At 37.3% G+C, this 16,902-nt stretch overlaps 1 protein-coding gene across 2 annotated transcripts in view; it reads left to right on the forward strand.

Annotated features, from left to right (window-relative positions):
• KDM1A (lysine demethylase 1A) overlaps positions 1-16,902 on the forward strand; it is a 64,850-nt gene that overhangs the window by 21,363 nt on the left and 26,585 nt on the right. Inside the window, exons 3-6 of one of the 2 annotated variants that reach the window (XM_079901200.1) lie at positions 1,111-1,170; positions 12,573-12,706; positions 15,759-15,837; positions 16,460-16,552. In XM_079901200.1, the coding sequence (XP_079757326.1) occupies positions 1,111-1,170; positions 12,573-12,706; positions 15,759-15,837; positions 16,460-16,552 (366 nt within the window). The remainder of the gene's footprint in view (positions 1-1,110; positions 1,171-12,572; positions 12,707-15,758; positions 15,838-16,459; positions 16,553-16,902) is intronic. The other variant, XM_079901201.1, reaches the window with a different exon arrangement.

Below are 16,902 nucleotides of genomic sequence, written 5' to 3' on the forward strand. Positions count from 1 at the left end.
TTTAAGTCTCACAGACCTGGGATCATTCTTATAGTAAGGGGGCTATGTTAGTTTTACTTTCCTGCTGCCTTTTAACTCAAATGGTAGAATAATCAATCTGCTTTCTAGTTGAGATTCTTTTAGAATAAACTGTTTAATGAAGAGTGTCCAGTTTTAGATCTTTGTGGGATGGTGTTTCATATCTTCCAAAGATCACACTGGTAGTAGTTTTCCCTAGTATATCAGGTGGCGAGAGGCTTAAGAGGATCATTGCATCTGTCTTGGTGATTGATTTTTGGAAGAGTCTGGAAGATGATCTATCCGAACTTTCTCAAGTTTAACTTTCAAGCTGTGATACTTTTCTTAAAGTTATTTCTGTACATTAATCAATGAGGAAAATTTCTTAGAGGGCTTATTGTGAAGCTTGAGGTAGAAGCTCCCCCATCATCTTGCCTGCTCCAGCCTTCCCCCTTGTGTTATGTCTATCTACAGTACTTGGCATATGACTGTGAGGTGTTTTATGGTGTTTTAATTAAAGTGTTACTGAGGAAGCACTGGCATGTTCGGATCTGGCACTGTCTAGTATGTATAGTGAATGAAACTTCTTTTGGAACTGAATCTTAGTTATCATCCCTTCTTTGAAGTCAAGGGGAGAATATTTCATTAAAATTATGTCTTGCTTGTTGTCTTATATATATTCTTTTTAGATAGAAAGGTAAAGTTTAAGAGACATTGAGCAGATGCTGAATTGTTGCAACTCCAGATCCTAGAGCCCATGTCACACCCACTCTCAGTCTAGCAACAAGTAGTAAAAGACATTTGGAATCCCTTTTCCCCCATCCAACCTTGACTATTAAGACTGACAGCAAGAATTTAGCAATTAGAAATACTGCGTACTTTGTTCTCCTACCTTTCAACAAGAATCAGCATGTAAAGTTGAAGTTTCCTGACCAGAATTTGGAAGACTATAATGTGACTCCCTGGGCCTTGATTCCAGAAGAAGGAGCTCTCTGAATATGCGTTTACTAGTTGGTGGTGAATTTGTGAGTCGCCAACTATTAGGCCTTTATGTCCAGATATTATCTCAATTTATGGAGTAAGGTCCCTGAGTTCTCCTCTTTCCTTCCACAGGGCAAGCAGGAGGACTTCAAGACGACAGTTCTGGAGGGTATGGAGACGGCCAAGCATCAGGTGAGGGTGGCATTAGATGCTTGCCACTTAGCAAGAGCCGCCAAGTCAGGGTTTGATGCTTGCAAGTGTTTTTGGCTGTAGTACCCACATTTTAGCCAGAAGCGCAGGGGAACTTTAACCCACAGGACAGAGTAGTATAATAGGAGAAAGTGTAGACAGAACAAAGGCAAGCAAAACCTTTTGAAGTCCTCAGGCCGATCTCAGCCCTCCACTCTTCTTCATGTTTTTGAGGAGATGGCGGATACTTTTCTCCCCAGCAGCCTTTATAGTAAAAGTAAACATGATATAAAACATAGACTTAGAAATCATGGGACCTTTACAAAGAAAAATAACTTTATACACAGAGGGGAAGCCATAGGCTGAAAAACAGGATGGAAAGGCCTTCTAGGATTAGTCAGAGGAACTATGTGGGCAAGAGAAATGGTTGTTAAGTGGTATTGGATACAGTTTTTTCAGTTAACATTACATAGTTAATCATTTTGCAGTTTAAACATTTTGTTTCTCACATGAAAATTAATCTTTGTTAAAAACTCTGCTTGAAGTGCTGTTTCTTTTCAGACCAAACTATGAGATTTTAACTTTTGGAAAAAGTAAAGGGTTAAATGATTTATAGGGGCCTATCTGGAACAGTTAAAGTTTGTTCCAAGAATCCAAAGTAGAATATCTGGATTTCATCCTTTACCTCTTAAAGGATGCAATTGTGTGTGCCAGTGCTCAAAACTAGTTTATATATACATTTTGATAGACTTGGAATAGGTATCACTTATGGAGTTTGTCACTTTTGAACTCTTAAGTCTACTTTAAAATTATTTGTTTATTATAGTTTGTGTACAGCAGGTCCAGGGAATATTTTGTATTTTACTCTCTTAGATCAAAAATAGTTCAATGTTAATACAGAAATTAGTACTTAGGGGATCCAGAATGTTAGAAGTAGACTTCTTTAAATGCTATTTGAAGGATTGGAGGTTGATAATCAGTACATGGTTGTCTTAGAGGAGTTAAAATTCTCTTTCAGAGTCTGTATCTGATAGATAAATCTTCAAGAATGCTTTTCATCAAATGATGCACAATTGGATCTTCCAAGGAACTGTCGAGGGTCAGGGATAGCCTTTAGAGCTTTAATCTTGAAGAAATAAATTGAGTTTTCTTGTTTCTTTTTGTTTTGTTTTTACATGAGTAATAAATAAGTTTACTCTTTTGCTTAAGTAAACAACATGTTGTATTGCTGAAAGTAAAAGCAGACTTTCTTATAGAACTGTGGTGCTACTGACTTAATATTAGTAGAACATGAGTTTTAAGTGTTTCCAGGAATGGTAGTGACTATTCTGAACCCTTCAAGGTCTCTTCTTTAGATTTTCACCTTGTTCAGAAGCATGTATTTGTGAGATGATCAGTCAGAGTTAGAAACGTATGCTTATAAGTGATCAATGTTATTCTCTTAACAAAACCAAATGACCGTCATGAGTATCTTGGGACCAGGATCACATCTTGACTTTTAAAAAATCATAGCAAGTTGGTGTTTACATCCTAAATCTTGAAAGTTAGAAGGGAACTTGAGGTCATCTTGCCTAGCTTTCTGCCTTCAAATAGGTGGTATTTGTATCACCCCTGTTTTATCAGGTCCTGAAACACAAAGTTAAATGACTCGACCAGGAATATACCCAACTGTGGAGGAGTGAAAACCCAGAGGTCTCGTTTCTTATGCGTATACTATTCCTTACACCTTCCCTTATAGAATCATTTAAAGTGTGCGTTTACGCTGAAAAAAAAAAAAATCTAAAGCATAAGAAATCATAGGATTTTCCTCTTTTTCCTTTTTCTCTCTTCTCCCCCTATTCTTTATTCTTTTATTTTTAAACTATTATAAGACTGGATATGGTGCATCTAAACTTACTAATTTTAGGAAGTTTATATGTGCATCCTATCAGGCTCTTGTTTTCCCTCTTTAGCTAGAAATCTAATTGTAGTTCATTTTCTCTACGTTAATAAAGGGGGAAAAAAGGCAAGAAACTCATGGAGGCCTTCTTTTCTGTTGTTATATCTCTCTTACTTCATTCAAGATGCTACCTGTATCATATCAGAATCGGGGGGAAATGATTTCATGGAATAGCAGTCCTATATACTCACTTCCCTCCCCTCCTTTTTTCTGCCTAATTGATATATCCGGAAAGATCTAAATTAGTCCCTTAAATATTTAACTACTTTTACTGTGTTTTGAGGGAAAGCATTAGCCAATCAGACCATTAGAAAAGGCAATTATGCTTTAGCATGACTGCATTTTGAAAGGTGATGCTGGAAATTTCCTGTGTTAAGTGGTGAGAAAGAGGAATTGAACAGAGGGCAAGATTGGTATGTAGGCAGCCTTGGGGCTTTTAAAAAATTAAGGTAGCATCTTTGAAATATTCTAAATTTCCAGAATACCAGACTCTGTTAAGTACACACAAACACCAAAGTATAAAACTGTATTCCAGAGCCAAGTGTAAATACTTCTGAATTATATGTACTACTGCTACTTTTAATCAGGATGTTATACTGAAGACAATTGTATTCTGTAAGGTTCTTCCCTCTAAAGGAGATACTTGAGTTAGATTATCCAGAATGGTTTGTTAGTTCATTTTGAAATATTTTATAGAAAGAATGTTTTGATTTACCTTCTGAGCAGTTTAGTTTCCAAATTAACATTTTTTGTTTCCTTGGAAAAAAGTTAGATTTTTTCATCTTGCACACTTTTCACCTTGATTTTGATAATGGTTTCCTTTTTTGGAATAGTAATTTTCATCCCTAAAAACCAGAAGGAAGGCAATAATTACTGAGTTTTTAGGGACCATTTTTCATTTTTTAAAAATTTATTTTTAAGAATAATTGGGGTTGTTTTTAGATGTTATATAGAAGATAGAGATGGAGAACAGTGTTATTCCACATATACATTAATGTTACGACTTTTGGCTTCTTTAATTCCTTTTGTTAAACTTTTGATGTTTGATTCAAAGATAATTTAAAACTGTCATGACTCATATAAAATTTCTTAATTGTTACATATTTCCCAAATTAGCCAACTATATTGGAGTGATTTCTGTTGATAAGAACACTTGGAATGAGGAACCAAATATAATGTAAAATTTAGTGCTTTTTCCCCACATGGTTTTTCTGGCTGTCATTGACAATAGTATTTTGCAGTAGGATTGATGTTCATTGACCACTTATTAAACATATATATAGAAGATAATATAGCTAAGAAAGAAAACTACCCTGTTTTGGGGAGGGAGAAGTAGAGTTTACAGAGTTCATTGGTTGTCTTATTAATAGTATACACTCATGAAATACACCAAGAAGTAACCTATTAAGAGGTATTTGGTCCAAATACTCAGGATTATTGGGTAGATAATGCTTCTTATAAATGTGACATGTTTTGGGACTTGGCTTTGTTTTTTTATTTTGATTTGGGGGTACAGGACTGGGGACATCAGAGCTGTATAGTTGGGGCTTCCCTGGTGGCGCAGTGGTTAAGAATCTGCCTGCCAACGCAGGGGACATGGGTTTGATCCCTGGTCCGGGAAGATCCCACATGCCGCGGAGCAAGTCCGCGTGCAGCAACAAAGATCCAACACAGCCAAAAAATAAATTAAAAAAAAAAAAGCTGTATAGTTTTAGAAGCTTTCAAATTACTGAAATAACCTATACATCTGATAGTCAGCATTTCTTCTTTTCATGCCTTAATTTCATGCTTCACCCTCCACAGTATGGCTGTTACTGATTATTTTTTTCCTTAAGGAGTAATTAATTCTCCTGACAGTCTTTAATTTTAGGTTGAGATTCATTAAATGTGAGGATTATTGATTTGATCTACTGTTGTGAATACAGTATTTGTGCCCTCATAATCTACTGTGAATGGATGAATTTTTCTTCTTGTCTCCAACAACAGTATTTCTTAATGTACAGCCCACAGTAGCATTAGACATTTTTGCTTAACCTCTTGTTAACCATTATTTTTTCCTAGATAGTGTTTGGATGTCTTTGTGGAAACAACACCTCAATAGCTTAGCTATAATTTTCTAAGTTACATCTTTACCTGCTTTGTTCTTCTTCTTCTTTTTTTTTTAAACATCTTTATTGGAGTATAATTGCTTTACAATGGTGTGTTAGTTTCTGCTTTATAACAAAGTGAATCAGCTCTACATATACATATATCCCCATATCTCCTCCCTCTTGCATCTCCCTCCCACCCTCCCTACCCCACTGCCCCATCCCACCCCTCTAGGTGGTCACAAAGCACCGAGCTGATCTCCCTGTGCTATGTGGCTGCTTCCCACTAGCTATCTGTTTTCTATTTGATAGTATATATAAGTCCGTGCCACTCTCTCACTTCGTCCCAGCTTAGCCTTCCCCCTCCCTGTGTCCTCAAGTCCATTCTCTACGTCTGTGTCTTTATTCCTGTACTGCCCTTGGGTTCTTCAGAACCTTTTTTTTTTCTTTTTTAGATTCCATATTATATGTGTTAGCATACGGTATTTATTTTTCTCTTTCTGACTTACTTCACTCTGTATAACAATCTCTATGTCCATCCACCTCACTACAAATAACTCGATTTCGTTTCTTTTATGGCTGATTAATATTCCATTGTATATATGTGCCACATCTTCTTTATCCATTCATCTGTCGATGAACAACTAGGTTGCTTCCATGTCCTGGCTGTTGTAAATAGAGCTGCAGTGAACATTGTGGTACATGACTCTTTTTGAATTATGGTTTTCTCAGGGTATATGCCTAGTAGTGGGATTGCTGGGTCGTATGGTAGTTCTATTTTTAGTTTTTTAAGGAACCTCCATACGGTTCTCCATAGTGGGTATATCAATTTACATTCCCACCAACAGTGCAAGAGGGTTCCCTTTTCTCCACACCCTCTCCAGCATTTATTGTTTGTAGATTTTTTTGATGATGGCCATTCTGACTGGTGTGAGGTGATACCTCATTGTAGTTTTGATTTGCATTTCTCTAATGATTAGTGATGTTGAGCATCCTTTCATGTGTTTGTTGGCAATCTGTATATCTTCTTTGGAGAAATGTCTATTTAGGTATTCTGCCCGTTTTTGGATTGGGTTGTTTGTTTTTTTGATATTGAGCTGCATGAGCTGCTTGTAAATTTTGGAGATTAATCCTTTGTCAGTTGCTTCATTTGCAAATATTTTCTCCCGTTCTGAGGGTTGTCTTTTCATCTTGTTTATATTTTCCTTTGCTGTGCAAGAGCTTTTAAGTTTCATTAGGTCCCATTTGTTTATTTTTATTTCCATTTCTCTAGGAGGTGGGTCAAAAAGGATCTTGCTGTGATTTATGTCATAGAGTGTTCTACCTAGGTTTTCCTCTAAGCGTTTTATAGTGTCTGGCCTTACATTTAGGTCTTTAATCCATTTTGAGTTAATTTTTTTGTATGGTGTTAGGCGGTGTTCTAATTTCATTCTTTTACATGTAGCTGTCCAGTTTTCCCAGCACCACTTATTGAAGAGGCTGTCTTTTCTCCATTGTATATTCTTGCCTCCTTTATCAAAAATAAGGTAACCATATGTGCGTGGGTTTATCTCTGGGCTTTCTATCCTGTTCCATTGATCTATATTTCTGTTTTTGTGCCAGTACCATACTGTCCTGATTACTGTAGCTTTGTAGTATAGTCTGAAGTCAGTGAGCCTGATTCCTCCAGCTCCGTTTTTCTTTCTCAAGATTGCTTTGGCTATTCGGGGTCTTTTGTGTTTCCATACAAATTGTGAAATTTTTTGTTCTAGTTCTGTGAAAACTGCCATTGGTAGTTTGATAGGGATTGCCTTGAATCTGTAGATTGCTTTGGGTAAGATAGTCATTTTCACATTGTTGATTCTTCCAATCCAAGAACATGATGTATCTCTCCATCTGTTTGTATTGTCTTTAATTTCAGTGTCTTATAGTTTTCTGCATACGGGTCTTTTGTCTACTTAGGTAGGTTTATTCCTAGGTATTTTATTCTTTTAGTTGCAGTGGTAAATGGGAGTGTTTCCTTAATTTCTCTTTCAGATTTTTCATCATTAGTGTATAGGAATGCAAGAGATTTCTGTGCATTAATTTTGTATCCTTCTACTTTACCAAATTCATTGATTAGCTCTAGTAGTTTTCTGGTAGCATCTTTAGGATTCTCTATGTGTGGTATCATGTCATCTGCAAACAGTGACAGCTTTACTTCTTTTCTGATTTGGATTCCTTTTATTTCTTTTTCTTTGATTGCTGTGGCTAAAAATTCCGAAACTATGTTGAATAATAGTGGTGAGAGTGGGCAACCTTGTCTTATTCCTGATCTTAGAGGAAATGGTTTCAGTTTTTCACCATTGGGAATGATGTTGGCTGTGGGTTTGTCATATATGGCCTTTATTATGTTGAGGTAAGTTCCCTCTATGCTTACTTTCTGGAGGGTTTTTATCATAAATGGGTGTTGAATTTGGTTGAAAGCTTTTTCTGCATCTATGGAGATGATCATATGGTTTTTCTCCTTCAATTTGTTAATATGGTTTATCACATTGATCAATTTGCGTATACTGAGGAATCCCTGCATTCCTGCGATAAACCCCACTTGATCATGGTGTGTGATTCTTTTAATGTGCTGTTGGATTCTGTTTGCCAGTATTTTGTTGAGGATTTTTGCATCTATGTTCATCAGTGATATTGGCCTGTAGTTTTCTTTCTTTGTGACATCTTTGTCTGGTTTTGGTATCAGGGTGATGGTGGCCTTGTAGAATGAGTTTGGGAGTGTTCCTCCCTCTGCTGTATTTTGGAAGCGTTTGAGAAGGATAGATGTTAGCTCTTCTCTAAATGTTTGATAGAATTCGCCTGTTTAGCCATCTGGTCCTGGGCTTTTGTTTGTTGGAAGATTTTTTTTTTTTTTTTTGCGGTACGCAGGCCTCTCACTCTTGTGGCCTCTCCCATTGTGGAGCACAGGGTCCGGACACGCAGGCCCAGCGGCCATGGCTCACGGGCCCAGCCTCTCCGCGGCATGTGGGATCCTCCCGGACCAGGGCAAGAACCCGCGTCCCCTGCATCGGCAGGCGGACTCCCAACCACTGCGCCACCAGGGAAGCCCTGTTGGAAGATTTTTAATCACGGTTTCAATTTCACTGCTTGTGATTGGTCTGTTTATATTTTCTATTTCTTCCTGGTTCAGTCTCGGAAGGTTGTGCTTTTCTAACAATTTGTCCATTTCTTCCAGGGTGTCCATTTTATTGGCATATAGTTGATTGTAGTAATCTCTCATGATCCTTTGTATTTCTGCAGTGTCAGTTGTTACTTCTTTTTCATTTCTTATTCTGTTGATTTGAGTCTTCTGCCTTTTTTTCTTGAGTCTGGCTAATGGTTTATCGATTTTGTTTATCTTCTCAAAGAACCAGCTTTTAGTTTTATTGATCTTTGCTATTGTTTCCTTCATTTCTTTTTCATTTATTTCTGATCTGATCTTTATGATTTCTTTCCTTCTGCTAACTTTGGGGTTTTTTTGTTCTTCTTTCTCTAATTGCTTTAGGTGTAAGTTTAGGTGGTTTATTTGAGATGTTTCTTGTTTCTTGAGGTAGGATTGTATTGCTATAAACTTCCCTCTTAGAACTGCTTTTGCTGCATCCCATAGGTTTTGGGTCATCACGTTTTTATTGTCATTTGTTTCTAGGTATTTTTTGATTTCACCTTTGATTTCTTCAGTGATCTCTTGGTTATTAAGTAGTGTATTGTTTAGCCTCCGTGTGTTTGTATTTTTTACAGATTTTTTCCCTGTAGTTGATATCTAGTCTCATAGCACTGTGGTCAGAAAAGATACTTGATATGATTTCAATTTTCTTAAATTTACTAAGGCTTGATTTGTGACCCAGTATATGATCTTTCCTGGAGAATGTTCCATGAGCACTTGAGCAGAAAGTGTATTCTGTTGTTTTTGGATGGAATGTCCTATAAATATCAATTAAGTCCATCTTGTTTAATGTATCATTTAAAGCTTGTGTTTCCTTATTTCATTTTGGATGATCTGTCCATTGGTGAAAATGGGGTGGTAAAGCTTCCTACTATGATTCTGTTACTGTCGATTTCCTCTTTTATGGCTGTTAGCATTTGCCTTATGTATTGAGGTGATCCTCTGTTGCATGCATAAATAGTTAAATTGTTATATCTTCTTCTTGGAGTGATCCCTTTATCATTATGTGTGTTCTTCTTTGTCTCTTGTAATGGTCTTTGTTTTAAAGTCTATCTTGTCTGATGTGAGAATTGCTACTCCAGCTTTCTTGCGATTTCCATTTGCATGGAATATCTTTTTCCGTCCCCTCACTTTCAGTGTATGTGTCCCTAGGTGTGAAGTGGGTCTCTTGTAGACAGCATATATACGGGTCTTGTTTTTGTATCCGTTCAGCCAGTCTGTGTCTTTTGGTGGGAGTGTTTATTCCATTTACATTTAAGGTAATTATCGATATGTGTGTTCCTGTGACCATTTTCTTAATTGTTTTTGGTTTGTTATTGTAGGTCTTTTCCTTCTCTTGTGTTTCCTGCCTAGAGAAGTTCCTTTACCATTTGTTGTAAAGCTGGTTTGGTGGTGCTGAATTCTCTTAGCTTTTGCTTGTCTGTAAAGGTTTTAATTTCTCCATCAAATCTGAATGAGATCCTTGCTGGGTAGAGTAATCTTGATTGTAGGTTTTTCCCTTTCATCACTTTAAATATGTCTTGCCACTCCCATCTGGCTTGCAGAGTTTCTGCTGAAAGATCAGCTGTTAACCTTATGGGGATTCCCTTGTATGTTACTTGTTGTTTTTCCCTTGCTGCTTTTTTTTTTTTTTTTGCAGTACGTGGGCCTCTCCCGTTGCGGAGCACAGGCTCCGGACACGCAGGCTTAGCAGCCATGGCTCACAGGCCTAGCCGCTCCACGGCATGTGGGATCTTCCCGGACCGGGGCACGAACCCGTGTCCCCTGCATTGGCAGGCGGACTCTCAACCACTGTGCCACCAGGGAAGCCCTCCCTTGCTGCTTTTAATATTTTTTCTTTGTATTTAATTTTTGACAGTTTGATTAATATGTGTCTTGGCGTGTTTCTCCTTGGATTTATCCTTTATGGCACTCTCTGTGCTTCCTGGACTTGATTGACTATTTCCTTTTCCGTATTAGGGAAGTTTTCAACTATAATCTCTTCAGATATTTTCTCCCTTTCTTTTTCTCTTCTTCTTCTGGGACCCCTATAATTCGAATGTTGGTGCGTTTAATGTTGTCCCAGAGGTCTCTAAGGCTGTCCTCAATTCTTCTCATTCTTTTTTCTTTATTCTGCTCTGCAGTAGTTATTTCCACTGTTTTATCTTCCAGGTCACTTATCTGTTCTTCTACCTCAGTTATTCTGCTATTGATTCCTTGTAGAGAAGTTTTTATTGCATTTATTGTGTTGTTCATCATTGTTTGTTTGCTCTTTAGTTCTTCTAGCTCTTTGTGAAACGATCCTTGTATTTGTCCATTGTATTTTCAAGATTTTGGATCATCTTTATCTGAATTCTTTTTCAGGTAGACTGCCTGTTTCCTCTTCATTTGTTTGGTCTGGTACGTTTTTACCTTGCTCCTTCATCTGCTGTGTGTTTCTCTGTCTTCTCATTTTGCTTAACTTACTGTGTTTGGGGTCTCCTTTTTGCAGGCTGCAGGTTCATAGTTCCTGTTGTTTTTGGTGTCTGCCCCTAGTGGCTAAGGTTGGTTCAGTGGGTTGTGTAGGCTTCCTGGTGGATGGGAGTAGTGCCTGTCTTCTGGTGGATGAGGCTGGATCTTGTCTTTCTGGTGGGCAGGACCACATCCGGTGGTGTGTTTTGGGGTGTTTGTGACCTTATTATGATTTTTGGTAGCCTCTCTGCTAATGGGTGAGGTTGTGTTCCTGTCTTGCTAGTTGTTTGGCATAAGGTGTCCAGTACTGTAGATTGCTGGTTGTTCAGTGGAGCTGGGTCTTAGTGTTGAGATGGAGATCTCTGGGAGAGCTCTCGCCGTTTGATATTATGTGGAGCTGGGAGGTCTCTGGTGGACCAATGTCCTGAACTCGGCTCTCCCACCTCAGAGGCACAGGCCTGACATCCGGCTGGAGCACCAAGACCCTGTCAGCCACATGGCCAGGTACGTGGGGAGTTTCTTGCCTTTTGGGATGTCTGAGGTCTTCTGCCAGCGTTCAGTAGGTGTTCTATAGGAGTTGTTCCACGTGTAGATGTATTTCTGATGTATTTGTGGGGAGGAAGGTGATCTCCACGTCTCACTCCTCCACCATATTGAAGGTCTCTGCCTTGTTCTTTTTATTCTCCTAATCTTACTAATGCCTTTCCTTTAAAGTTGCTTCCATTATCAGTGCTTCCAACTTCTTGTTTTATGTGCTTTAAAATGATTAAATATGGATATCTGGTGCCTGTCTTGTTACTTATATAATTACTTCAGTGGTATTGAATTTTGAAACTCTTTAAATTGTTTCTTGATATGTTCAGAAGCTGATGGAAGTATGTATTTGTAAGATCATCTTAGATAGAGAGCGCCGAATCCGAACCACTAGACCACCAGGGAGAGATCATCTTAGAAATAAAAGTAAAATATATGTGAATGTTTCTGAGGACACCTTAAAAAGATGTACTTAACCATCAGCTTATAAAAATATCAATTTAATACCCAATTTTAAGAATTATACTTGTTATGTAAGTTATATATATACTATGTATATATATTACTATATAGTATATGCAGTAAAATATTTTACTTGCAATATGTAGTAAAGCATTTCTAATGTTTCTGCCAGAAAAGGCGAATTCCTTGCTTTCTTTTATCTCTTCATTGTAGTCTGCTTAGTTTCTTTCACTGCTTGCCAGCACTGAATTATGAGAACTGATGGATGGTGCCATTTATGAGATCATGTGTTGGTTATTAAACCTTAGAGTCCTCTTCATGTTCCCTGCTGTAGTCCTAAAAGAAGGCATGTGATTGTGTTTTTCACTCCATAACCTCTTTTGCTTTCGTTAGTGTATTTTCCTTTATTCTGGTTCTTTAGTTTTAAATTTTATTGTATATTATCAGTAATGCTAATTTTAATTAGAGTGTCCTCCAATATTTTAAAGTTTTTTTGTGGATGAAGAAAATATTCTAAATGCCTTGTGCTTTATATGGTATATTGTTTCACTCATTAGTAAACTGATTTTTGGAATGTTAAGCTGAAAAGAATGACTAAATCCTAAGGATGTTTCAGCTTTTGAGCAAATTGAAAGTTTTTTTAAAAAAGGAAGTGAGATCAGTCTGCAAATAAGGCAAAGCTTTACAGAGGTTCTTCAGGCAAGAAAGGAGTTTGAGGCATAATCATTATCCCTAGTTTTGTGTTCACTTTCACTTTTCCCAGAAGTCCTTTGCTTTTCTTTGTTAGGTGTGGAGGGTGCAGCTTTCCAGAGTAGACTTCCTCATGACCGGATGACTTCTCAAGAAGCAGCCTGTTTTCCAGATATCATCAGTGGACCACAGCAAACCCAGAAGGTTTTTCTGTTCATTAGAAACCGCACAGTAAGTTTCCAATCAGCTTTTTTCCACCTGAATTGTAAAAGGTACATATTACTTTTATATAGAATATGGGGGGAAAAATAGAGAGGAAAGAATTTTTAAGTTATCTGTAATACTATTCCGAGATAACCACTGTTAAAAATTAGGCGTTTTTTCCTCCAGGTATTTTTTTAAAGGTACATTTAATTTTTGTTTTTACAAAATTGAGATCCTACTTCCATGCATTCTTGGGATCCTTTTCTTTCCTCATAACCTCATAAACACACAATAAGAATCTTTACACACTTTTTTTTTTTAATAATACATTAAAAATAATCACTTTGTCTTTCCTTCCCAGGGTAAGAGAAACCCTTATTCTGTTCTTCTCATCTGGTTGATCTTCCTCCTCTGGCTAAATGATTGATTTTTAATGTCGGCAAAATATTTTTTTGTCTGACAGTTGGGTCATACTTTAACTGTTGGGCATTTAAATGTCCATTTTTGCTTATTATAATGAAGCTCTGAACAGCTTTATACATTCTTGACTCTTATCTCTGGTTATTTCCTTAGGATAGCGTTCTAGAAGGAAAACTACCTGGTCAAAAAGTATGAAGGCTTTTAAAGATTTGATACATGTTGTCAGATTGCTTCCCAGAGAGGCTGACCCAGTTGACACCCTCGTTACCCTGCCCTGTTTTTGTGATTAAAACGATGATAATCTGTGCTGCTGTAGTAGACCAAAATCATTTCATTTATTTTCCATTTCTTTGATTACTTAGACTGATTGCTTTTTTTTTTTTTTTTTTTTTTTTTTTGCGGTACGCGGGCCTTTTACTGCTGTGGCCTCTCCCATTGCGGAGCACAGGCTCCAGACGCGCAGGCTCAGCGGCCGTGGCTCACGGGCCCAGCCGCTCTGCGGCATGTGGGATCCTCCTGCACCGGGGCATGAACCCGTGTTGCCTGCATCGGCAGGCAGACTCAACCACTGCGCCACCAGGGAAGCCCCAGACTGATTGCTCTTTCACATTTATTAGTCATTTGTATTTCTTCTGTGAATTTTTCTTTAATGTCCTTTATTCATCAGAAATTCTTTATATACTATTCAGAACATATTCATTGTACTCTGGAGTGATACAAAGTAGAAGAAATTCATGTTGTAATTTCAGTTATTTTGGATATAGTTCAGAGATGTCTTTTTAGCCACCACTAACGTCTTTATTTTGACCATTACATTGCAAAACTACTGCTAAATTTGGATTGTTAAATGCCATTCATCTAGAGTGATTGGTAGGTTTTTGTAGTACAGAATAAAGGTTCTTTTTTGTGAAGGAAAATAGGGTGATTTTTTTAAAGTGAATGGAAAATTCTTAATGTGCATTTCTGAGGCTGATTTGTCTTATAATTGAATCAGCTTCTTTGTGTAACATGTCAACATTTGTTCTAAGTGGATTTCAGACAAAATTGTCATTTTTTTGTTTCATCCTGAGGGGAGTTTTTACTTGAATTTGAGTGGTGGATTTATAGGGATCTCTGTTTTCTTTGATTCATTACCTGTGACCAGAAATCCAGATTTGGGGAAGGACTAGCCCAGGTTAGAGTTGTGGTCTCTGGCTAAAGAACGGAACTTAAGTCATTCTTTCCTGTAAGAATTGTGTCAGTTCTCTCGTGTTAAACTGCATCTTTTGCTTCCAGATTTTAAAACCACAACTTTAGGATTATTCAACTAGAACCTATGACCTGACCTTTATATTATAAGATGGAAGGAGGAAGAAGGCTTGTGTTGAGGGGTGATGGACTTGGGCCCACTGTGTGCTTGAGGAATTCCATTTTCCTTTGACAGTGGCCACAGAGAAAAGCAGAGGGTCCATATGGATTTGGTCATATCTCTGTAATTGAATTTATTTGCACTTTTTTTTTTTTCTTTTGCTGTACGCGGCCCTCTCACTGTTGTGGCCTCTCAGTTGCGGAGCGCAGGTTCCAGACGCGCAGGCTCAGTGGCCATGGCTCACGGGCCTAGCCGCTCTGCAGCATGTGGGATCTTCCCGGACCGGAGCACAAACCCATGTCCCCTGCATCGGCAGGAGGACTCTCAACCACTGCGCCACTAGGGAAGCCCTGAATTTATTTACACTTTAGTTCTTTCTTTGAAACTTGTTTATGGAGCAGTCTTTATTAACTTTTAGCTAAGATGTAAATATGATGGTATTCAGCTGGTCTTACATTTTGCAGATATATATTCAGTTTGAAAAGAATAAATTGATTGTAAATAAATTGATTGTACCATAATATTTTTTATTCCTCATCTTACTGCTTTTTCAGCAGTATTCAAAATAATTGACTCCTCCTTTCTTAAATACACAGCTCCCTTAGCTTAACACATTATTCTAGTTTTTCTCCTTCCTCCCTGGTTGTCTTCTCTGAATGCTTTATAGCCTTATCCCTAACAACAGGCCACTATGTGAACTGGTTAGAGTTCCTTAAGGTCCTCTCCCCTCTCCCCTGTTCTTTCCCACTAGGAGCCCTGTTCTACACACTTGGCTTCAGTTATCACCCATAAGCAAGTGGCTCTAAACCTTAACTCTCCTCTGAACCCCAGCTATGTATCTAGATGCCAGTCTTTCACCTCCTCTTGTTGACTTGAAACTTAACTCATTATCTCTTATTTCAGTGTCCCTCATTCAGTGAATGGCATACCAACTCATTTAGTTGTGCAAGCCCCAAACTGAGGAGTTATCCTTTGCACACACACCTCCCCACATATCTGATTGATCATTTGATTTTGTATCTACTCAGGATCTCTGGAGTTATCTAACTCAGGTTTAAATTCTTGTTGCTCCCCAGCTGTATGATCTTGGCAACTTACTAGGCAGGCTAAATTATCTCCTAGCTTCTTTAATAATTCACTCATTTGACATAGTTTTGTGTTTCATTAGTTTCTTTGTCAGGAATATAACCCTTACTGTTTCACTGAAAGGAAAACCTATATTTGAGGCCTTAAAGTTAAAAAGATATTTTAAAGTGATCAAATGGTATATGTCTATTTGATTATAATACAATTTCTATCATTTAAATACAGTTGCAGTTGTGGTTAGATAATCCAAAGATTCAGCTGACCTTTGAGGCTACTCTCCAACAATTAGAAGCGCCTTACAACAGTAAGTAGTGTTTTCAGTAGGACTGGTTTTGAACTGGATTTGAAAATGGATACTTCCTTCCAGAAGCTCATGGTTCCTTGATAATGAATTTGATAATGAATTTTCATCTTCTTGTGCTATGCAAAAATGAGCCTTGCAGCAAAACTATTTTGTGTGTTTGTAATTGTTTTTCTGATTTTTTAATTGTGTTGACGGGTGAGTGAGTTCAGAGATTGCTAATAATTTCTCCAGACCTATGTTCCAGCTTTAATCCACATAGTACTTTGCTGGCATTCAGCCTGTCTATCTGGCTTTCTCATTTCCCAGTTGCCACCAGCAGTCTTGTAACGTTTTTGCCAAAGGAAATGAGCATAATACTACTTTTAAAAGGGTTCGTTTTGTCCTTCATTTCATCTGTAATGGGATGTCATTTTTAAAAATTCGAAATTATGTGATATGCATTTTGGACTACCACACAGATTAATAGTTCTAAGAATCACTTTTCTAAAGGAATCACATGACTTGAAGCTTATAGAAAAGATGAATAGAATGACTTCATGATGGAGAAATAGAAGAAGAGTTAAGAGTTTTCCATTTAAAGTGCTAAAAAGATAAACATGTTTTTAAATTCATTTTTCTGTAGGTGATACCGTGCTTGTCCACCGAGTTCACAGTTATTTAGAGCGTCATGGTCTTATCAACTTCGGCATCTATAAGAGGATAAAGCCCCTCCCAAGTAAGGACCTGGCCAATGAATTTTATGGTTTTAAATTAGGTTCCAGCAGGCTTTTTAGCATTTTATTTTGATTTCTAAATCCATATTTAGAACCAAAATATTCCCAAGTTTATCTTCTTATAAGTCAAATTTAAAGTAGAATCTCTTTGTAAATGTGAATTTCCTATAATTTCTGGTTTGATAAATACTTGATAAAAGATACTGAATTTCCAATTTAAGAAAAAACAAAGTAAAATTTATTAAAAATGAAAAAAATCAGTTATAAAGTAGGAAGTTTGTTTTCTCTCATTAACCAGTTCTTTAATGCAATGCTAAAGGTTGCATTTTTATTTTTTAAATGCTTTTTACCC

This window comes from Stenella coeruleoalba, assembly GCF_951394435.1.
Source record: "Stenella coeruleoalba genome assembly, chromosome: 1".
In the NCBI taxonomy this organism is placed as follows: Eukaryota; Metazoa; Chordata; class Mammalia; order Artiodactyla; family Delphinidae; genus Stenella; species Stenella coeruleoalba.